The sequence below is a fragment of the Sphaerodactylus townsendi genome, linkage group LG11 (assembly GCF_021028975.2).
Source record: "Sphaerodactylus townsendi isolate TG3544 linkage group LG11, MPM_Stown_v2.3, whole genome shotgun sequence".
NCBI lineage: Eukaryota > Metazoa > Chordata > Lepidosauria > Squamata > Sphaerodactylidae > Sphaerodactylus > Sphaerodactylus townsendi.
Window position 1 is genome coordinate 38,822,704 of NC_059435.1, and position 18,113 is coordinate 38,840,816.

Sequence of the window (18,113 nt, forward strand, 5' to 3'; positions counted from 1 at the left end):
AATAAGTATTCAATGAATATGTGGATAAATGTCTGAAGACGGTTCCTGTCTTGTACATATTTCAGTCCAATGCATGCTGAACCAAGTTAACACAGATTCATGGTTCTGGTGTTAACCTTTAATGCCCTGAGTGGACTGGGGCCCTCAAACCTATGGGACCACATCTCCCAATATCACCCACAGAGAGCATTATGCTCCTCTGGAAGTAACCCCTTAGAAGGACATCTGGCTGGCCTCAACCAAGGCCAGATTATTTTCAGTGCTGACCCCATCCTGGTGGAGCTCTGTCACCTGAGACCAGGGCCCTACAGGATGTAATACAGTTCCACAGGGCCTGTAAGATGGAGATGTAATGCCAGGCTTATGACTGAGGCAGCTAGAGCTCTGCCATCTTGATTGGTGTTTCCTTCCTCTTTCCCCTCCCCATTCTGCTTTTCCCATCCCCCCTTTTTATTCTGCTCCTGTTCCTCCCCCCTTTATTAAATACAATAGGTTCTGGGGGGTGGGAGACATTAGTTTTTAGCTTGATTTGTTTTTACTACATGATCTTCCTCAGTTGGAAAACTTATTTAAAAAAATTGACTGGCACCAAAGCTTTTAAAATTATATATTTAGAGTTGGGTTTTAATTGTTGTTGGGCTGATTTTTATTGTATTAAATTGTTTGTACGTGAGCCACTCTGAACCTGGCTCATATATAAACACTATGATACAATGATGGGGCAGGGTGGAATATAAGCCCAAAATAAAGTGAATCTATTCCTAGGCAAGTCAACTTAAATAAAGGTCTGAGCTCTTTTACAATGCCTGTGTAATGTCAATGGCTTTACGCATTAATTTGCTGGATTAAATTTTTTGACATTTCTTAGTATGTTAGAGAAATTTTAGTTGTTTAAGGTTTCACCTAATATTTCTGCTGATGGAAAAGGAAATGTTTTACCAGTTTCCTCTCTAGCAACAGACCTTTAATTCCCCTTTCATGGTGTGCCCAGAGGCAAGGGGAGAACTTGCTTCCCTGAAAAAATTTAGTGATCCCCCCGCCCCCCCGCCCCCCACATAGACACACTTCCAATCAGTCAGCAAGAGGGCTGGAATGATCTTTGAGGTATGTTCCCCTCCCCATTATTTCTGTAGCTAGCCTAATAGGAATAGTATTTCAGGGGCCATTGGGGGCTCCAGGGAAGGATAAAGAAGTCATGCTCCCCTGATGAAAACCCATTTGTCTGCAGTACTTTTCAGCAGGACACAAACCAGTTATGAATTCCTCTTTAGAATGAGCAGGCTTTTGCATGTAATCCATTACTGTGACACAAATAAGTCAAACTGTATAACCAGTATGTGTCTTTTTACAAAAGTTTTTCTTCCTTTTCAACCCCCTGTCTGTGCTGACATTTTATTTTATTTTATGATTTTACATTTTATGTTTTCATTACTACTGATTGTTTCCTGATTGCTTACTAGACCTATATGACAATCATTAAGTGCTGTACCTTATGATTCTTGACAAATGTATTTTTCTTTTATGTACACTGAGAGCATATGCACCGGAGACAAATTCCTTGTGTGTCCAATCACACTTGGCCAATAAAGATTCTATTCTATTCTATTCTGAAGGGAGAAATGGGTCCAAAGGGAGAGCCTGGTTTATCAGGGCACAGAGGACCTATTGGAAGACCAGGGAAACGAGGGAAACAAGTAGGAATCCTATGCTATCTTTTAAGTTCTTTTCCTAACATGTTTATAGTTGTGCAGTATGTTTTGATCTTGCATTTTTCAGTACCTAACATTTATTTCCTGAGCAGAAAGGTCTAGATCAAGCTGCATTAGATATGAAAAGGAACAAAATGAATGATCTATGGTAACATATTCACATATGTTTCCATTGCAAAAAGAATTATGTATTATTATTTAAAACTCAGTCATGACGTATTTGTATTAAGAGAAGAATATCTAGATAATCTAGGTATCCTAGATAATCTAGATATCTAGTAAAAGACAAATCAATGAGTCATTTACCTAATAAATGTATGGTACATGAGAAAATAAATGACTCCAATCTAAAACACTGAAAGATACCTATCTCAAAAGCAATGTGTCAAAGCTTCATAAAGAATAGAGTTTGGATTGGATTGGTCAAAGTAACATGTTGAGTCATGGAGCAAGAATATAATGGATGATTTTGCCTAGAATATTGCACTGAACTCTTGGTACCACATATCACTATTATTTTCAGGAACTAAAGAGAGAAAGGTTGAAACAGTCAACAATCATAACAAATTAGTCTATAGAGAAATCTGTAATATATTTAACTTTGCAGTATCGTTATTAATGCAGGAAGCACTGACATGTACTTTGGGAAAGGATCTTTTAAGTATCTTCTGATATCTCACTCTTACACAGTATTTTTTTTCATATGATGGAGCAGAACATTAGTAGGAACTGACAGTATTTAGATACATTCAGCAAGCTATTTCCCTGATGGTTTGAAACAGCTCAGACCTCTAGAATGCATTTAATTTTGTTTCAATTATGAAAGGGCTTGACTTTCCAACACTGGAAAGTATTTGCCCCACTGAAGAGTAACCTAATCCTACAGACTTCATTTTCATGTCAGACTGAAATTATCTCTGAGAACATAAGCACATAAGTAGAGCCTGCTGGATCAGACCAATTGTTCATCTTCTAGTCCAATATATGGTTACACACCAAAGCTAACTAGTAGCCTTGGAGGACCAAACAAACCTGGCATAAAGGCTGAGGCCCTCTGCTGTTTCTCAGCACTGAAATTCAGAGGTTTGCTGGCTCTTCCTATGAATTTCTTTGCCACTTTTTATGTGAATAACTTGATTGTTATTAATGCAGAAAAAAGCAGTCACAACACAGATTAGTATCCTGGCCCAAGTAAGTTTTATATTTGCATTATTAATCAATGAAAGCAAGGAATTGATTTAAGCATGTGTGAAACCACCATTGGTGAATTAGCATCATCACCTTTACCTAGGACCAGAACACACGAAAACATCTTACCATGTGTCTAAGTGACAGTTTCAGAATAAATTAAGACATAGATTATGCCTTTTGACTTAATGGATTTTAATACCAGATATTACTGTGCTTTCCCTCTTAGTTACATGGTTATGTGTGCATACACTGAAGTTTATGCATCTTTATCCATCTCATGATGCATATGCTCAATGGTGGGATTCAAATCATTTAACAACTGGTTCTGCCGAAGTGGTGCGAACCTGCTGAATCCCACCACTGCATATGCTGTAATTAATCTGTTAGCCTTTAAGGAGCCATAGACCTTTTTTTAACTTCAATAAATTACTGCACCTGTCTCACTGGATCTTTTATTGGGTGGACTTTTATTCTATGAGGATAAATGCTTTTGTATGTATACAGACTTGCATGTGAAGCAATCATTTTCTCTGACATTGATTAACCCTAAAGCTGACTTAGACTTCTGGCCACAGAAACTACACCAGCAAATACCAGAACCCATTTACCAGACCCAGAAATCAAGCAAGTTTCAACATAAAACCACTGGGTGACTTACTATGGAATGTATTAAATACCATAATGCTTTTTCTTCTGTTCTTATTTATGCTTCACCACACAGTTAATTTCTTGACATCTTCAGAATTGTTTTGAAAGAGAGACTGCTACCAGAGCTGGGAAAGGCAGAGGTATATGACCTCTGTTTAAATAGCTATTGGTTGAATAAGAGGGAACTCTTCTCACCTACTCAGTCATTTCCTGGCTTCAGAGCCAGCTTGAGATCCCTATATAAATTGCTTGCTGTGCAGCTAAATTGAGAAGGTGTCACTTCCACTTCCATTCTGAGATGCATCTTGATTACCTCATCACCTCCTTCAGAGTCAGGTTGGGTTTTTACAGTCATAGCCATTCAGTTACTATAAGCTTCCCAACTCCAAAGACTTTTTATTAAGACCAGCCAAAAGAACAGGGCATGGTGTTGCAACTCTAGAGGTTTAAGCCTTACTAGTTCCACCCAAAACTGGGCTCCATGGCTTTTGTGGCATGCCTAGTATCAAGTTGCCTGCTGAGATTGGGAGGACTTATGCTGCAAATGCTCAAAACAGCCTGCAGAAACACAAGTGCAGTGCTGGGCTGCTGTAGGAATTATGTGCAAAGAAACCAGTCATGCTTTGTGCTATAAATCATAGCTGCTGGTCTGAACTAATTGCATTAAATTGCAGGCCTCAGCAGCGCGCTCCCATCGTGTTTCTGCACATTAAAAACCAACCTGCCCTTTATCAGTGTGGTGCTTTGTTTTCATTATTTTTCCAAAAAGCTTTTGTTCTTGTGCAGACTTCACAGATATTGCAAGAAAATCATCCCCTGTACTTTGAGTGACACATGGGGGTGCTGCACCAAGTTATGAGTAAACTGATCTATGAGTTGATTTGGCAATATACTGCTAAGAGCAACAAAGGGCTCTCAAATAGGAACAGCAACCTGCCATTTGAAACTGAACATCCCAACAGGAGGCAGGCGAGTTCTAGGAAAATTGAAAGCATTGCTCTTCCCTGTTTAGAAATTGTGTCCTATATTTCTTGGATTACATTTCCAAGTGTTTTCAACAGGGCTGAACAAAGTTATCTCAGCTGCTTAATTACATGCATTTTAGTTGGCCAAGTCTGCATAAGTGTGTGTGTATATAGAATAGGAATTCTGAATAAAAATTCTGGAGGAGGCATGTTAGTCTTCTGTGGTCAAAACAACAAAAAGACTCCCAACTCCACTGAATTTCCATTTCTAATGTAAGATTTGTACCCATTTATTTTCTTGTTCAGTTAGCCATTGCAAATAACAAAAGGGCATTGCTAGCATATGATAGCAGATATCATGTTACCATGTTTAGGTGACTGATGATGTCACTGGTGGTGTTTGGTCTAGAATAAAAGAGAGCAAAAACCTACCACACCAATGACTATCAAACTGAAGCCAAAAAGGAATATATTGTGTAAGGAGACAAGTGATCAGAAGACATAAAACACACAGTGTGTGCAGTAACGATACAAAAATAGTAAACAGTCACAGGGCAATTTACAAGAGAACAGTGTAAATAAATAAGTGAAGAAAAAAAGGGAGTGTATCTAAGGCACATGGAAGAGAAAAAGACAAAATTAATGGAAGACTCAGGTAAATCCTGGTGCACAAGCCTCTCAAACAGGTAAGTCTTACAGTCTTCCAAAACAATAATGAATGTCACTTTCTTCGAAAACTGTTTATCTCCAGACGGGCATTTCCAGGTCTCTTCCATTTCACAGCGGCTGAACTGCTTCATCAGTGACACTTACTCATAGCCTGCCCATATTGGGGATATTTTATTCTAGCAAAAATAAAATCCTCTATTGTTTGATCCCAACAAGTTTCTGGGGCTAGGCAGGCATACAAAGTGTCTTCTTGTAGATGCTGCAACTTTGGTGAGAAGCTTGTGCACTAGGACTTAGCCGAGTTTTCCATTATCTCTTTTCTCTTCAGTACACCTTGGGCACACTTCCCCCCCCCCCCACTTCTTTATTTACACTGTTCTCTTGTAAATTGCCTGTTGATTGAATAGAGTTTTTGTATCGTTATTGTACACACTGTGTTTTTCCATTTAAGATCAATATAATTGCATTGCCCTCACTTTTTTTGCTCTCTGTGATGTTGTTTGTAGCTGAATTTGACTATGTTAGAGCACAACTAGTCCTTAGAAAAGGAAATGATGTCAAAGCTGCAGTTGATTGGGGCCATAGCAAGATGTGAGCAAGGTTGTTGGGAATGGGCTGTAATCATTTTGGGGGCCCTGAAGCTCCCACTATCCACTATCACCCCAGTTGCCAAAAAATGCTATTTGAGACATTTGTTACACTTCAGTTAGGAAACATGTGGAATATAGAGAATTGAAGGTTTACTGGCAGCATTCAGGTTCAAAAGTGGTGAACAACTGCATCTTTTTTTTAGAAATACATAGTTCCTGCTTATTTGAGTTTAATTGCCCATAGGCCAAGCACCTGTTTTAAAAACTTTGATGGCAAACTGAAAAACAGAATTTTGCCACATATACTACACAGTTCTGATTTAGACCATTGAGAAGCATCTTTAATTTCACAACATCAGGAAAGGGGGCAAATTTAGTTAGAAACTTTCCCTTTTCTGCTTCATATTTAGGACAGTCAAAAACATATGCACAGATTAATCAAATACATTCAGCAGTCACAGAATGTTTGGCTGATTCCACATGGGCCAAAAACAGTGGTGTGAAAACGGTGTGAAAACAGTATCAACCCTTTTACACCATTTTAAACCCTCTTACACCATTTTCACACTGCTGTTTTTGGCCCATGTGGAATTCAGCCTTTGATTTGAAGGAGTTTGTGAATAATGATCCTTTATCTTGGCTGTTAGGAGTCCATTACAATATGCAATCATATATGCTCGTCTTAATTTAGGAACTGTTAATATATAGAAATACAAGGGTAAAACAGCATTAGCATCAGGTTTAATTCCTACATTTAATGGAGAACACTTTATTGTGACTTTTAAAAAAATCATTCCAGTCATACTTAACTAGTTTGTGAGTACATTACTTAAGTCTTCACTTCATTAACCCACCAGGTGAACAGTACTCTAACTGCTTCATTTTGTCCACAATTGCTCTATGCCACCTTAACCAACTACACTCCTGTATTGCTAACGCTGAAAACAAAGAAGTGATACTTATAATTTATAACAGTTTTCCATATTAGTGTTGAAATTAGAAATACATGGATCCATGGTGAGAAGGTTTGCCTCATGTTGCATAAGGTGCCACTGTTTTGCTTTGCTTCCATTCAGAATAAAATTTCTATTTTGGAGTTTTATCGTTCAGTATAAACAAGGTGAAACATGTTGTCTTTTCCAAGACATAGCAGCTGAATTATGTTACATGGCATGTGTTTCCACCTTGGAAGCTGCTTTTGCGTTATTAACGAAGTGCCAAATGCATTAGGAAACATCTTAGGACAAACCCATTTTCATTATCAGGGACAAAAAGGAGACATGGGACCTCCCGGAATTGCAGGTCGACCTGGGAAACCTGGTCCTCCAGGTCAGCCTGGTCCTCCAGGAACTTTGGTATCAGGTAAGAGATGTCTTTCTGAAGAGATGTCCTTTCCATTTCCTTAATTCATATGGCTATGCAAAAGGGGCAAAAGTAACACATTTCTTACTGGTACTTACTGGTACTTTCTTTCTTGGGCGGGAGATAGGAGATACCACAGAGGATAGGAGGTACCATTTTGACCTCTTTCTTACTGGTATTTCATACTGGCCCATACTAGCTTACTTTCTTCCCTGGATGTCTATGAAACCAAGTCAAGTTTTCAGGTGCAGCTCTAGGGTAGGGCTTTGGTTTTAACTGCAGTATGATCGGGCTGTTTTGCTTACAAACTATACCAAGCACCATGGCGTGTTGCACAATTCAATGGTCTAAACCTGTTGATTTCATAGAGGAAATCTGCACAACTTTGCACTGTCAGTTTTTCACTATTAAAGTGGTTGAATTTATGTTTTCCCCTTCATTCAGAACAACTCACTGGAGAGAATTAATTTTCAGGATACAGGGTATGCTGTCATCCTCAGTATGTTTGATGGTGATTTAGTATGAATCTGTGAACAGATACAGTGAGAATCAAGAATCATCCATACTATCAATCTATTTGAACTAGAGACTTGTCAATATCCTCATTCTTCTGCATATCCTCCTGCTTATATCCAGATGGTGGATCTCCCTCAGAGTCTGCCCTGTTGCAGATCAAGCAATGGCTATAAACAATATAATCAGTGGTATTCCCAAAGGGTTGCATTTGTTGTCCATGTGCATGAACTGCTAGCAAAGTTCTCTGTGTATGAAACCCTAGCAAAGTTTATATTCAGAAATTTGCCAATTTGTACCATCCTGATGTTAAATTATACATTTAGTTTGCTGGTGAGATTCAGTTTTTTCTTTGCAAGATGTCTTTTTGTATTTCACCATCCTAGTATGACAATCTGATATTTTTTAGGGCAACTAACAATGGGGCCAAAAGGGGAAAGAGGACTTCCTGGACCTCCAGGAAAATGTCTTTGCAACTCCCATCAAAATATGAATATCCCACCATATGAGGAGCCACTGTTTGGACAACCTTATTCAAAAGTTCCTGCAGTAAGTGAGTTTGTTAGGAGCTGCTCAGTGTAAAAGGATTCTCAGTTTAAATTGCTGCTTTGGTTAACTTGTACTAGGATGCTATAAGTTTGGAAGTACAATTAATTTGCTTCTAGAAATAAGATATATATTATGAAATAATCAAATTTCTTTTGACAACGTTGTTCTTGAATATGCATGAGTCATGGTCATGATACGACATGTTCTACAGAGATTTCACTGGCAAAATTCTTACATGTATACATAAGTGCTGAAGTCACAACTGATGTATGGAGACCCCAGTTAGGGGCTTTCAAGACAAGTGAGAAGCAAAGGTGGTTTGCCACTGCTTTCCTTCTAGGACTTTTTGAGTCAAAGTTGTTTCTGGATGAGAAACAAGATGTTATCCATCTGCTGATGATGATCCAGAAAAAATATCAAGACCTACTGCATCCAATTTTTGGAAATCACATTCATATTTTCTGTAGTCAAACCACAAGGTTGAAAAAGGTTGCTGGGAAAATGCTATTTCAGTAATGTGAACGGTGTAGAAAGTGGTTGTTCCGATGACACGAGAACCTATTGGATACTGCCTGTGCCATCAGAACATGTATCTCAGGTTTCTTGTTCTTCAATTTTATATTAAAGAGTTTATAATCCAAATTATCACTCCCCTCTCTCCTATCTTTGGAGGCTGGATACTCTCATCGTCCAGAGGTGGAGCATTTCTCTTCCTTAATCTCAGGGGTTAAAAAAATTACAGAAGACCATTCGATTACCAGTAAATCATGCATTCATGCTCATAAAAACAAGTACATTTGGAAGGGGTAGGGTCAACCAGCTCTCCACTATGATCCCAAATTTCACATTTAGATTCTGCCCTGAGATCTCTCTTATTATTCTGCCTGAGTAGATTCTATGACAATCTAGCATTCCAGTTCATTTTGTTGCTTCTCTTTTCCAGATTTTTGTTGTGAATAATCAGGAAGAACTAGATAGACTAAATACGGAAAATGCCTTGGCATTTCGAAGAGATCAGAGATCTTTATATTTCAAGGATACTTTTGGATGGCTTCCAATCCAGGTAAACAAAAAAGTGCAGTTTTTGTTTACAAACACTGGTTAAGAGATTGGGTAGAGAAGTGTGAATGCAATCCGATGACTACTGGGGTTGAGAAATTCCTGGATATTTGGGGTGGAGCTTAGGGAGGGTGGAGTTTAGGAAGGGGAAGGACCTCAGTAGATTCTAACACCATAGATTCTAACATCCAAAACAGCCATTTTTCTCCAGGGGTCTCTGTGGTCTGGGGATCAGTTGAATGAAGGATTTTAATATGGCAAAAAAGCCAGCTATCCACAAACTAAATACAATATAGATTGCAAATATAAGCATATTACAAAAATATATATAAAACACTTACAAATTGAGATATGATGTCACAAATGAATAAATCTCATAACAGTTAGGGCACATTAATGTTTAATCAGCTCCCTATTTTAACAAACTCTTACGCTTTTTGTATGCTATTGCACTGAACTTTGCTACCTGATGAAAGACATCTTTATCTTCTAGCAAAAATGCCCTGACTTCCTGCTCATGATCTTTAATTGCTGGATTACAATATTGTAGCAATAAATTTAAATTAGTAGATTCCTTTCTGTTTTAAGCAGTCCACATTATAAAAGGATATGTATTACGGAATCCACTTCTCCTGAATAGCATATGCACTTCCTCATAGGCCAGGATTTTTAAAAAAATCTACCTGTCACATAGATGATGGAAAGGTATCAAAATGAGCTCTAGAAAAAGCCCATTGAAACTTTGCAATGGCTTTGTTTTGAAAATAGGGTGGCATTGCTAAGCCTACCCAAGATTTCAAAGACCTGAACATGACAGGGAGAACAGCATTGTCTAATTGAGAATCCATACCATCAAGGCGGTGATAGACAAATTTAGTTGCAGAGGGTATAACTCATCTGAGAAGCATCATAGGATCAATCCCAATCTGTTTAAATTTTAAGATTATCTTCTGAGACCAGGTGGGATATGGTATCACTGCCAATAATGAAGATGATAATCCTACAGGATTTAATCGCTGCTGGTATATAACCCTCACCCTGGGTATGGTAAAACCTCAGTTTAGCTTGCATATGTTTCTACACTGATTGAACAAGTGATTGTACATGTGCTGTAGGTTTACCATTGCACAGGAAGACTACCCCTAACCACTTAACTGGTTCAATTCGTTGTCCTGCAATCTGCCATTGTAATCCCCATGCCCAGAATGGGTTGGCCCAGAATGGGTTGACCCAGTAAGGGGGTGGAGACTCAGAGCAGCAGAAAGGCTGAAAGAGCTCTTTGCAGAAGAGTGGGGGAGAATGTAACCCCCATGCCCAGAATGGGTTGGCCCAGAATGGGTTGACCCAGTAAGGGGGTGGAGACTCAGAGCAGCAGAAAGGCTGAAAGAGCTCTTTGCAGAAGACAAGGGTACCAGACTCGGTTTTCTTTTGTGGTTGTAATGGGTGAGAGTTCTCCTGGAGACCTTCATCATGTTGCAACCTGTTCATCAAGCCCTTGGAGTCTTCAGGAGCCAGCCAACTTGCAAAGAAGAATTTGGACTTGGCAATATCAGTAGACTGTAAATAGAAGGACTTGAAACGCAACCTGAACAGGACCTTGAATTGTAACGTTAAAGTTGATGTTATATGTTATATGTAAAGAAAAGTAAACCATTTTGTTGTTTAAAAATTGTTGTTGCAACTCATTCCAAGTACTGCCCCACAGAACCCACAAGCTGAGGTTACAAATGGCGCCCAACCAGCGTGGGGCTTGGAAGTGAGATTGCAAATATAAATTGCTTGCAATGGAAGTGTGCAGCAAGTTGGGGTTTGATCCCCATATAACTGTTTTGTTATTTGATGTAAGTTCAAGAGATGTTGCTATGTGAATTTGAAGCACATGATTCTGTTTGGCAGTTGCATGAAGGAGGGGATTCCAGTTGCAACCCCCCATCCCTTCTGCAAACTAATTGGCTGAATCGCAACATTTGCTGGAAAGTTTTGCAAACTTCCAGTGCAGCTAAGTTTGGAACAGTTGGAAATCCTTGCAAGGGAAAGACAATGTTCTGCATTCAGATGCACCAAATGTGGTTCCTCCAAGTACAGGAATCTCTGGGGGAAATCATTGTGCAATGATTTCAAGAGTTGGATTGTAATTGCTGTCGAGACGCACAGAATTTTAGTGGGGAGAATGTAACCCCCCATGCCCAGAATGGGTTGGCCCAGAATGGGTTGACCCAGTAAGGGGGGGGAGACTCAGAGCAGCAGAAAGGCTGAAAGAGCTCTTTGCAGAAGACAAAGGGTACCAGACTCGGACCTTGATTTCTATAAGCCCATAACACCTTGTTAAGGGTTTTTCTTTTGTGGTTGTAATGGGTGAGAGTTCTCCTGGAGACCTTCATCATGTTGCAACCTGTTCATCAAGCCCTTGGAGTCTTCAGGAGCCAGCCAACTTGCAAAGAAGAATTTGGACTTGGCAATATCAGTAGACTGTAAATAGAAGGACTTGAAACGCAACCTGAACAGGACCTTGAATTGTAACGTTAAATGTTGATGTTATATGTTATATGTAAAGAAAAGTAAACCATTTTGTTGTTTAAAAATTGTTGTTGCAACTCATTCCAAGTACTGCCCCACAGAACCCACAAGCTGAGGTTACACCATCTTGAGCTTTTACATTTGGCGTTAAAATGTACTATTTTGGTCTTAAGATAGTTTATAATTAATTGATCTTCTGTACATTTTTGGGCTAATAGCTCCAATGCTCTCTTAAGGCCAACTTTAGTTAATGAGAACACAACTGCGTCATCCGCATACATAAGTATGGGGACTCTTTTCCCCTGGGCAAGAATGAGGTGTGAATATACTTATCTTGAAAATCTGTTATAAGCAAATGAACATCGACATTAACCAGATGTGGTGCTAAAAGGCACCCTTGCCTCACCCCCTTCTGCATAGGAATAGATGGAAGTTAAGTGTCCTTCTTGTGATACTCTTACCCTCAATGTGGTGTTCTCATGGATCTTAATGATTAGATGTAACAAACGTTTGTCAATGTTAGTACTTACTAGGGTTGATTGCCAGGGTTGATTCAGCAGATCTGGATGACTAGGTGGGTGTCCCCTAATCTTCCTCACCACTCCATGTGCATCCCTCCCAAAGCTGCATGCTTGGTGGACGAGAACGAGCATTCCAGATAAAAGAAGTGTACCGCTCTTTGGTCAAGGGTATCTCCCAAGACAATAAAGATTGCTAAAATTCAAGTGATTATTGTGCATTTATTTCAGCAGCTTACACCCTTCTATCCTGTGGACTACCCTATTCAAGATGGCAGTACCTGTGGAGATGGAATAGTCCAAGATGGAGAAGAGTGTGATGATGGCAATACCATTGTGACTGATGACTGTATAAGTATGTTAGATTTGTTCAGTCTAATTGCTTTCAGTTATTCAGTTTAATTGCTTTTTTACATGGAGATCCTAAAATAAATGGACAGCCTATTCCTATGTTCCACTGACGTAGGATCTAATGCTCTATCCTGTGTAACACTTGTCTGTTGGTACCTCAGTCCCCCCAAACTGGTAATTTATTTAGTAAAAGAATTTGTATGCTTCTTCAGAACCTTCTCAAGGCAGCTCATTACCAAAAAACAATAAAATAAAACTAGTCAATAAAAATGACCGGCTGATAAAAATAGGTCAATAAAAACATACCAGGGGAGAAAAGCAGCATAAAACTGAGTAGACCTCAGGCTTATAGCACACCATAATAAAGCTAAAGAAAAGACTTTTTAGTTAAGTCCCTTGGAGAAAGGTTTTGGTCTGGCATCAAAAGAAAAATAAGGTAGGCAACAGGTGAACTTCAAGGGGGAGGGTTGTCCAGAGGCAAAGTGCAGCCACTAAAAATTTCCCATCTCTAGTTCCCACCCAACCAAGGGTACAGACACAAGAAGAAGAGTTTGGATTTATACCCTGCCTTCTCTCCTGTAAAGAGACTCAAGGCAGCTTATAAACTCCTTTCACTTCCTCTCCCCACAAAAGACACCTTGTGAGGTATGTGGGTGGGGTAGAGAGAGTTCTGAGAGAATTGAGACTAGCCCAAGGTCACCCAGCAGGAGTGTAGGAGTGTGGAAACAACATCCAGTTTACCAGATAAGAGTCCTCCGCTCACATGGCAGAGTGGTGAATCAACCTTTGTTTTCCAGTTTACAGTCCACCTGCTCTTAATCACTACACCACACTGGCTCTCAACAGAAGGACTTGGAAGACAGATCTTGACTGGCAGGATAGACAATATGGGAGAAGGCAGTCTTTCACGTACCCTTATTCGAATCTAAGCTATGTAGGGTCCTAAACATGCAGTTCAAATCATGGCCAAAAACAGATGGATAACTAGTGTAGAACTTTTAAAATAGGGGTGACACAATGCTTGTAACCAATTCCAGACAATAGTCTGGCTGACTCATTTTGAAACATCTGGGTGCTGTGTGGTTTCCGGGCTGTATGGCCGTGTTCTAGCAGCATTCTCTCCTGACGTTTCGCCTGCGTCTGTGGCTGGCATCTTCCTCTGAAGATGCCAGCCACAGACGCAGGCGAAATGTCAGGAGAGAATGCTGCTGGAACACGGCCATACAGCCCGGAAACCACACAGCACCCAAGTGATTCCGGACGTGAAAGCCTTCGACAATACATTTTGAAACAATTTCTGGGTGATTTTCTAAGGCAGGTCAATTGGGAACATATTATAATAGTCTAACCTGTATGTGATCAGAGCATGAATCACCATGATCTGAAGCCATCAGACTGACTCTAAGCATCATTTTTGATGGTGTCTGGGTCGAGTTAGACCAGGGCGAATGCTTATGGTCATTTGAAGCAATGGCCTACTGGCATTACATTAATTAGAGGCCAGGGTCTGAGACCTACAATCTACTCCTTCTATATGGGAGGCTGACGAACATCCTCAAGTAAGATGCATAAGCATGCAACCATTGCATCAGGATCAATTAATTGCAAACTATGCAGAAACTGTTGTCATTAATGATAGGAAGAAAATCTATGATGTTGTCTATGAAACTGAAATGCCAACTAAATAACCCCCTTTTCTTTGTTATTTTCTTTGTTGTACATTAGGATGCCGCCATGCTTATTGTGGAGATGGCTACCGACAAGAAGGCATAGAGGATTGTGATGGGACAGATTTTGGATATTTAACATGTAAAACATATCTTCCTGGGTATGGCCTTTTAAATTTTATTCAGTCATACAAATGGGAGCTGCAAGAAGATTTGTTGGGAAGGAAGTGGGGAAGTTCTCTTTTTATTCTTTTCCCTCCTATTTTTTCACTTTAATGGGTTTAGAGAGTAGTTATGGGCTCAGAAAAGTTTCTTCTGAAACTGATTACTTGTCTTCCTTGCTTGGGAAGTATCATAGCTATGAATCAGTATGCCATTCAGTGTGTTAGCTATGGGACCTGCTCTCCCCCCACCCAAATTCAGCAGCAAAGAGATTGGGGCACAGATTCTCTTTGTTCCTAAAACAAAATTAGGCAGAAAGTAGACCACCAGACGCATCTCACCCTTGAATTAAGTGACAACATTAGGTCTAATTATATGTTACATTTTTTCTAGGGATATCCCTGAGATGGCTTGGGGATGTTTTCTGATGTTCTGTACTTTCTAGATGCACAGAGGCCCAATTTGGATTAGAGAACCATGGTCTCTGTACATTTGCCTCATGACCTGGGAGAGTAGCTGTTTGCCTCATTTAGCAAAGTAGTATGTTTTCCATCAACACATGTAAAGCCACCAGTGTGACAAACAGGGGCTCCTTGGGATCATTTCAGTTGAGGAAAACAGCACGGAGGGGACTGTCTGTATGTTCTCTTCCCACACTCTATTGTCTCAATCTGAATTGGAAGCATGGGACTCCAGAAAATATTTCCAAGGTGATTAGGGTGGCCAAATACCCCCTCCCCTCCCTGCCCCAGCCACCATTAAGGGAATGGGGAGTAGGGTTGCCAGATCCAGGTTGGGAAACTTCTGGAGACTTGGGGTGGAGCCTGAGGAGGACAGGGACCTCGGGTATATCGACACAGAGTTCCCTCTCCAACTCATCCATTTTCTCCAGAGGAACTGATCTCTATAGTCTGAAGATAAGGTATAATTTTGGATGATCCCACCTGGAGCCTGGCATCCCTAAAGCAGACCCAAGGATGTCTCTGAGGAAAATATATCGCAGTTAGGCATCGAGAGGAAACAAGCTGTGCTCATTTCCTTTTCAAACAATATATTTCATTCACGCCCTTTGTGTTGAGAGCACTTGTTTTTGCTGCTAGTGTATCTCCCACTGTCATGAGGAAGGGACATATATATTTCCTGAGAGAAGCACTATAAATCTCTCTGCTTTTCATCAGGGTCAAAATATCTCTATAGTCAGTGAACTTTGCTCACTCCCTCTTCTCGCATTTAGGGAGCTGTACATGACCCTCCCCTGTTCATTAGCTATACTTTAGAGTAAGCTGAAAAATATTAATTGGAACCAGAACCGGGGGGCTCCTTTTTAGTCTGATAGGGTACTTGGCCGATGGTTTACTTTACATGCATTGTGTATACATGGTTCCTTCAAGTCAGCATTTCACCTGCAGTTACTATTTCTTCTCTCGTGCTGCCAGGTATAATTATCATCTTACAGGAAACACTTAATTTGCAAATGAAGTTATCTGCAGGGCCCTCATAGTTTATGAAAGAATAATGTGTTAATTGCCAGGAATAGGAATCCATAAGAGTCCATTCTGGCAAAGGCTCTTCTGTGTAAGCTCTCAGCCTGTAATTGTAATCCTCTGCAGCACCATCTGCAGTGATACTACTGTACAAAATAAATAAATTCAGGTTGGGGAAGCAATCTGGCAAACAGAAGTTAAAGGTTGGTATGTAAGTCCAGGTTTTAAAATCAGGCAGCTCCCTTTCTGGGGCTTATTCATTGATTATTGGGGTGAATTTATTTATTATTGACATTTGTATCCTGCCTTTCTATTTCTAGCTCAAAGTAGCTTACAGATTGTTCCATTAAAATTATAGACATACAATAAACCATTCATAAAAACAATCTGCAGAATGTCCTATTCCTGCCTCTCAGGTCCTGCTGAATGCCCTGGCAAACTGCTCCCTCCCCTTACTTCTTCAAGGGTCCTTTTCCTAAAACAGGGGGACACTATAATGAAACAGGCTCATGCCAGGCAAGAAGCCTACAAGGATCTCATCCAGAAAATTATGGCCTTCAAAGCATAACTTGCACAAGAGGATATACAGAGAGAAACAATTCTTCAGTTAGATGGGTTATTGGATTCTCAGACAGGACGATTGCTAGGATACTTCTCAGACTTGGCTGGATAAAAGGATATAACTTGGGCACTGATGCAACTGCAGAAGCATTTAGCTTCTGGGGAATTATTTATTTGTAAAATAACTACTCAGAAATAACAAAAAGTAGCCATATAGACAAGGGATGTCCTTCCTCTTGCAATCAATGCTGTGACACTTGTACAACTGTCAACAAACATTTCATTGTATTCTTGGGCAGAATCATTGTGTTTGGCTGGCCACAGAACTGCATACTGAGTACTAGGAAAACATGATTTTCCTGCATGAAAGCAGATTTTCTTCAAACCAGCCATGCAGAACTCAATGCCCATAACACTTGCTGAATTAGGAACCATGAGTATTGGAATGTGCAGCAAAATAGGCATCTGTCTGTTTGCACTGTGCTTATTTCTATAGAAGTTCCCCTCCTGTTCTCATACAACTATTTATGTGTGAGTGCCTTTTAAAAAATGTAATTAGAGTGATTGTTTGGAAGGGCTGGCTTCTAATGTTTCCTTTAAAAAAACCCAAAACAAAAATATTTTTTCCTCTCCCAGCCTTAAGGTCAATGTTGGACTATAACAGCAGAATGAATTGATGCATTTTGATTATCAACAAAGGGCAAATATTGAAGAAAACTTCAACACATAGTAGAATATATAGATCCTGGTCTGTGTGGTTCTAGGAGCAAGTTCAGTGCCTGGAAGAATCTTTGGCAGGAACGCCACCCCTACCACAGAAGACACAGGAGGTCCAGAAGACCTCCATAGTTTGGTGGGAAGATGCAACCTTGCCCACCAACATTATATGCTCTTCTGCATAAACTTATCACCCTGATCAGGCAGTTAATTTTACTCTAAGATTCTCTGACATGCAGAGATCAAAATGCCAAAGACTTTCATTGAGTGCAAGGTAGTCCCCTATGCAAGCACTGGGTCATTACTAACCAATGGGGTGATGTCACTTCACATTTACTACACAGACTTAGTTTACAGGGTGGTTTGTCATTGCCTTCCCCAAACATGTACACTTTACCTCCAGCATGTTCGGTATTAATGTTACCAACCTCAGAAAGATGATCGGCTGAATCAACCTTGAGCTGGCTACCTAAGGTTGTCTTCCGTTGGGATAGAACTCAGGTCATGAATAGAACTTGGACTGAAGTACTACAGTTTACCCCTCTACCTCAGGGCTCATGAAAGAAGCTCTTAATTAGATTCCAAACAATTGCTGCTTAGTAAATTCATGGAAATATATATAATTAGGCTTACCATTTGGTCTCTGAGGGTGGGAAATCTTACTCTTTCAACTCCTGTTGCCTACCAGCACTCCAACAGGAGGAAAAAATCATTGTTGAGTGACAGTGTTTAGGTCATGTCATTTACTAGAAAAACCAAGTGGCAGTATTCTGTCACTTCCAGACAAAACCTGGAAGTGACATCACATCATTCTAGGAATTGCTGGAAACTCTTTTACCACAGAGTTTCCAGCAATTCCTACATCAACGTGACATCACTTC

At 39.9% G+C, this 18,113-nt stretch overlaps 1 protein-coding gene across 1 annotated transcript in view; it reads left to right on the forward strand.

Moving 5' to 3' along the window:
• The window catches only part of COLQ (collagen like tail subunit of asymmetric acetylcholinesterase), a 53,853-nt gene that overhangs the window by 33,239 nt on the left and 2,501 nt on the right, over nucleotides 1-18,113 (forward strand). The window contains exons 11-16 of the mRNA XM_048510967.1: nucleotides 1,614-1,694; nucleotides 7,038-7,134; nucleotides 8,057-8,196; nucleotides 9,140-9,259; nucleotides 12,525-12,645; nucleotides 14,367-14,469. Of these exons, the coding sequence (XP_048366924.1) occupies nucleotides 1,614-1,694; nucleotides 7,038-7,134; nucleotides 8,057-8,196; nucleotides 9,140-9,259; nucleotides 12,525-12,645; nucleotides 14,367-14,469 (662 nt within the window). The remainder of the gene's footprint in view (nucleotides 1-1,613; nucleotides 1,695-7,037; nucleotides 7,135-8,056; nucleotides 8,197-9,139; nucleotides 9,260-12,524; nucleotides 12,646-14,366; nucleotides 14,470-18,113) is intronic.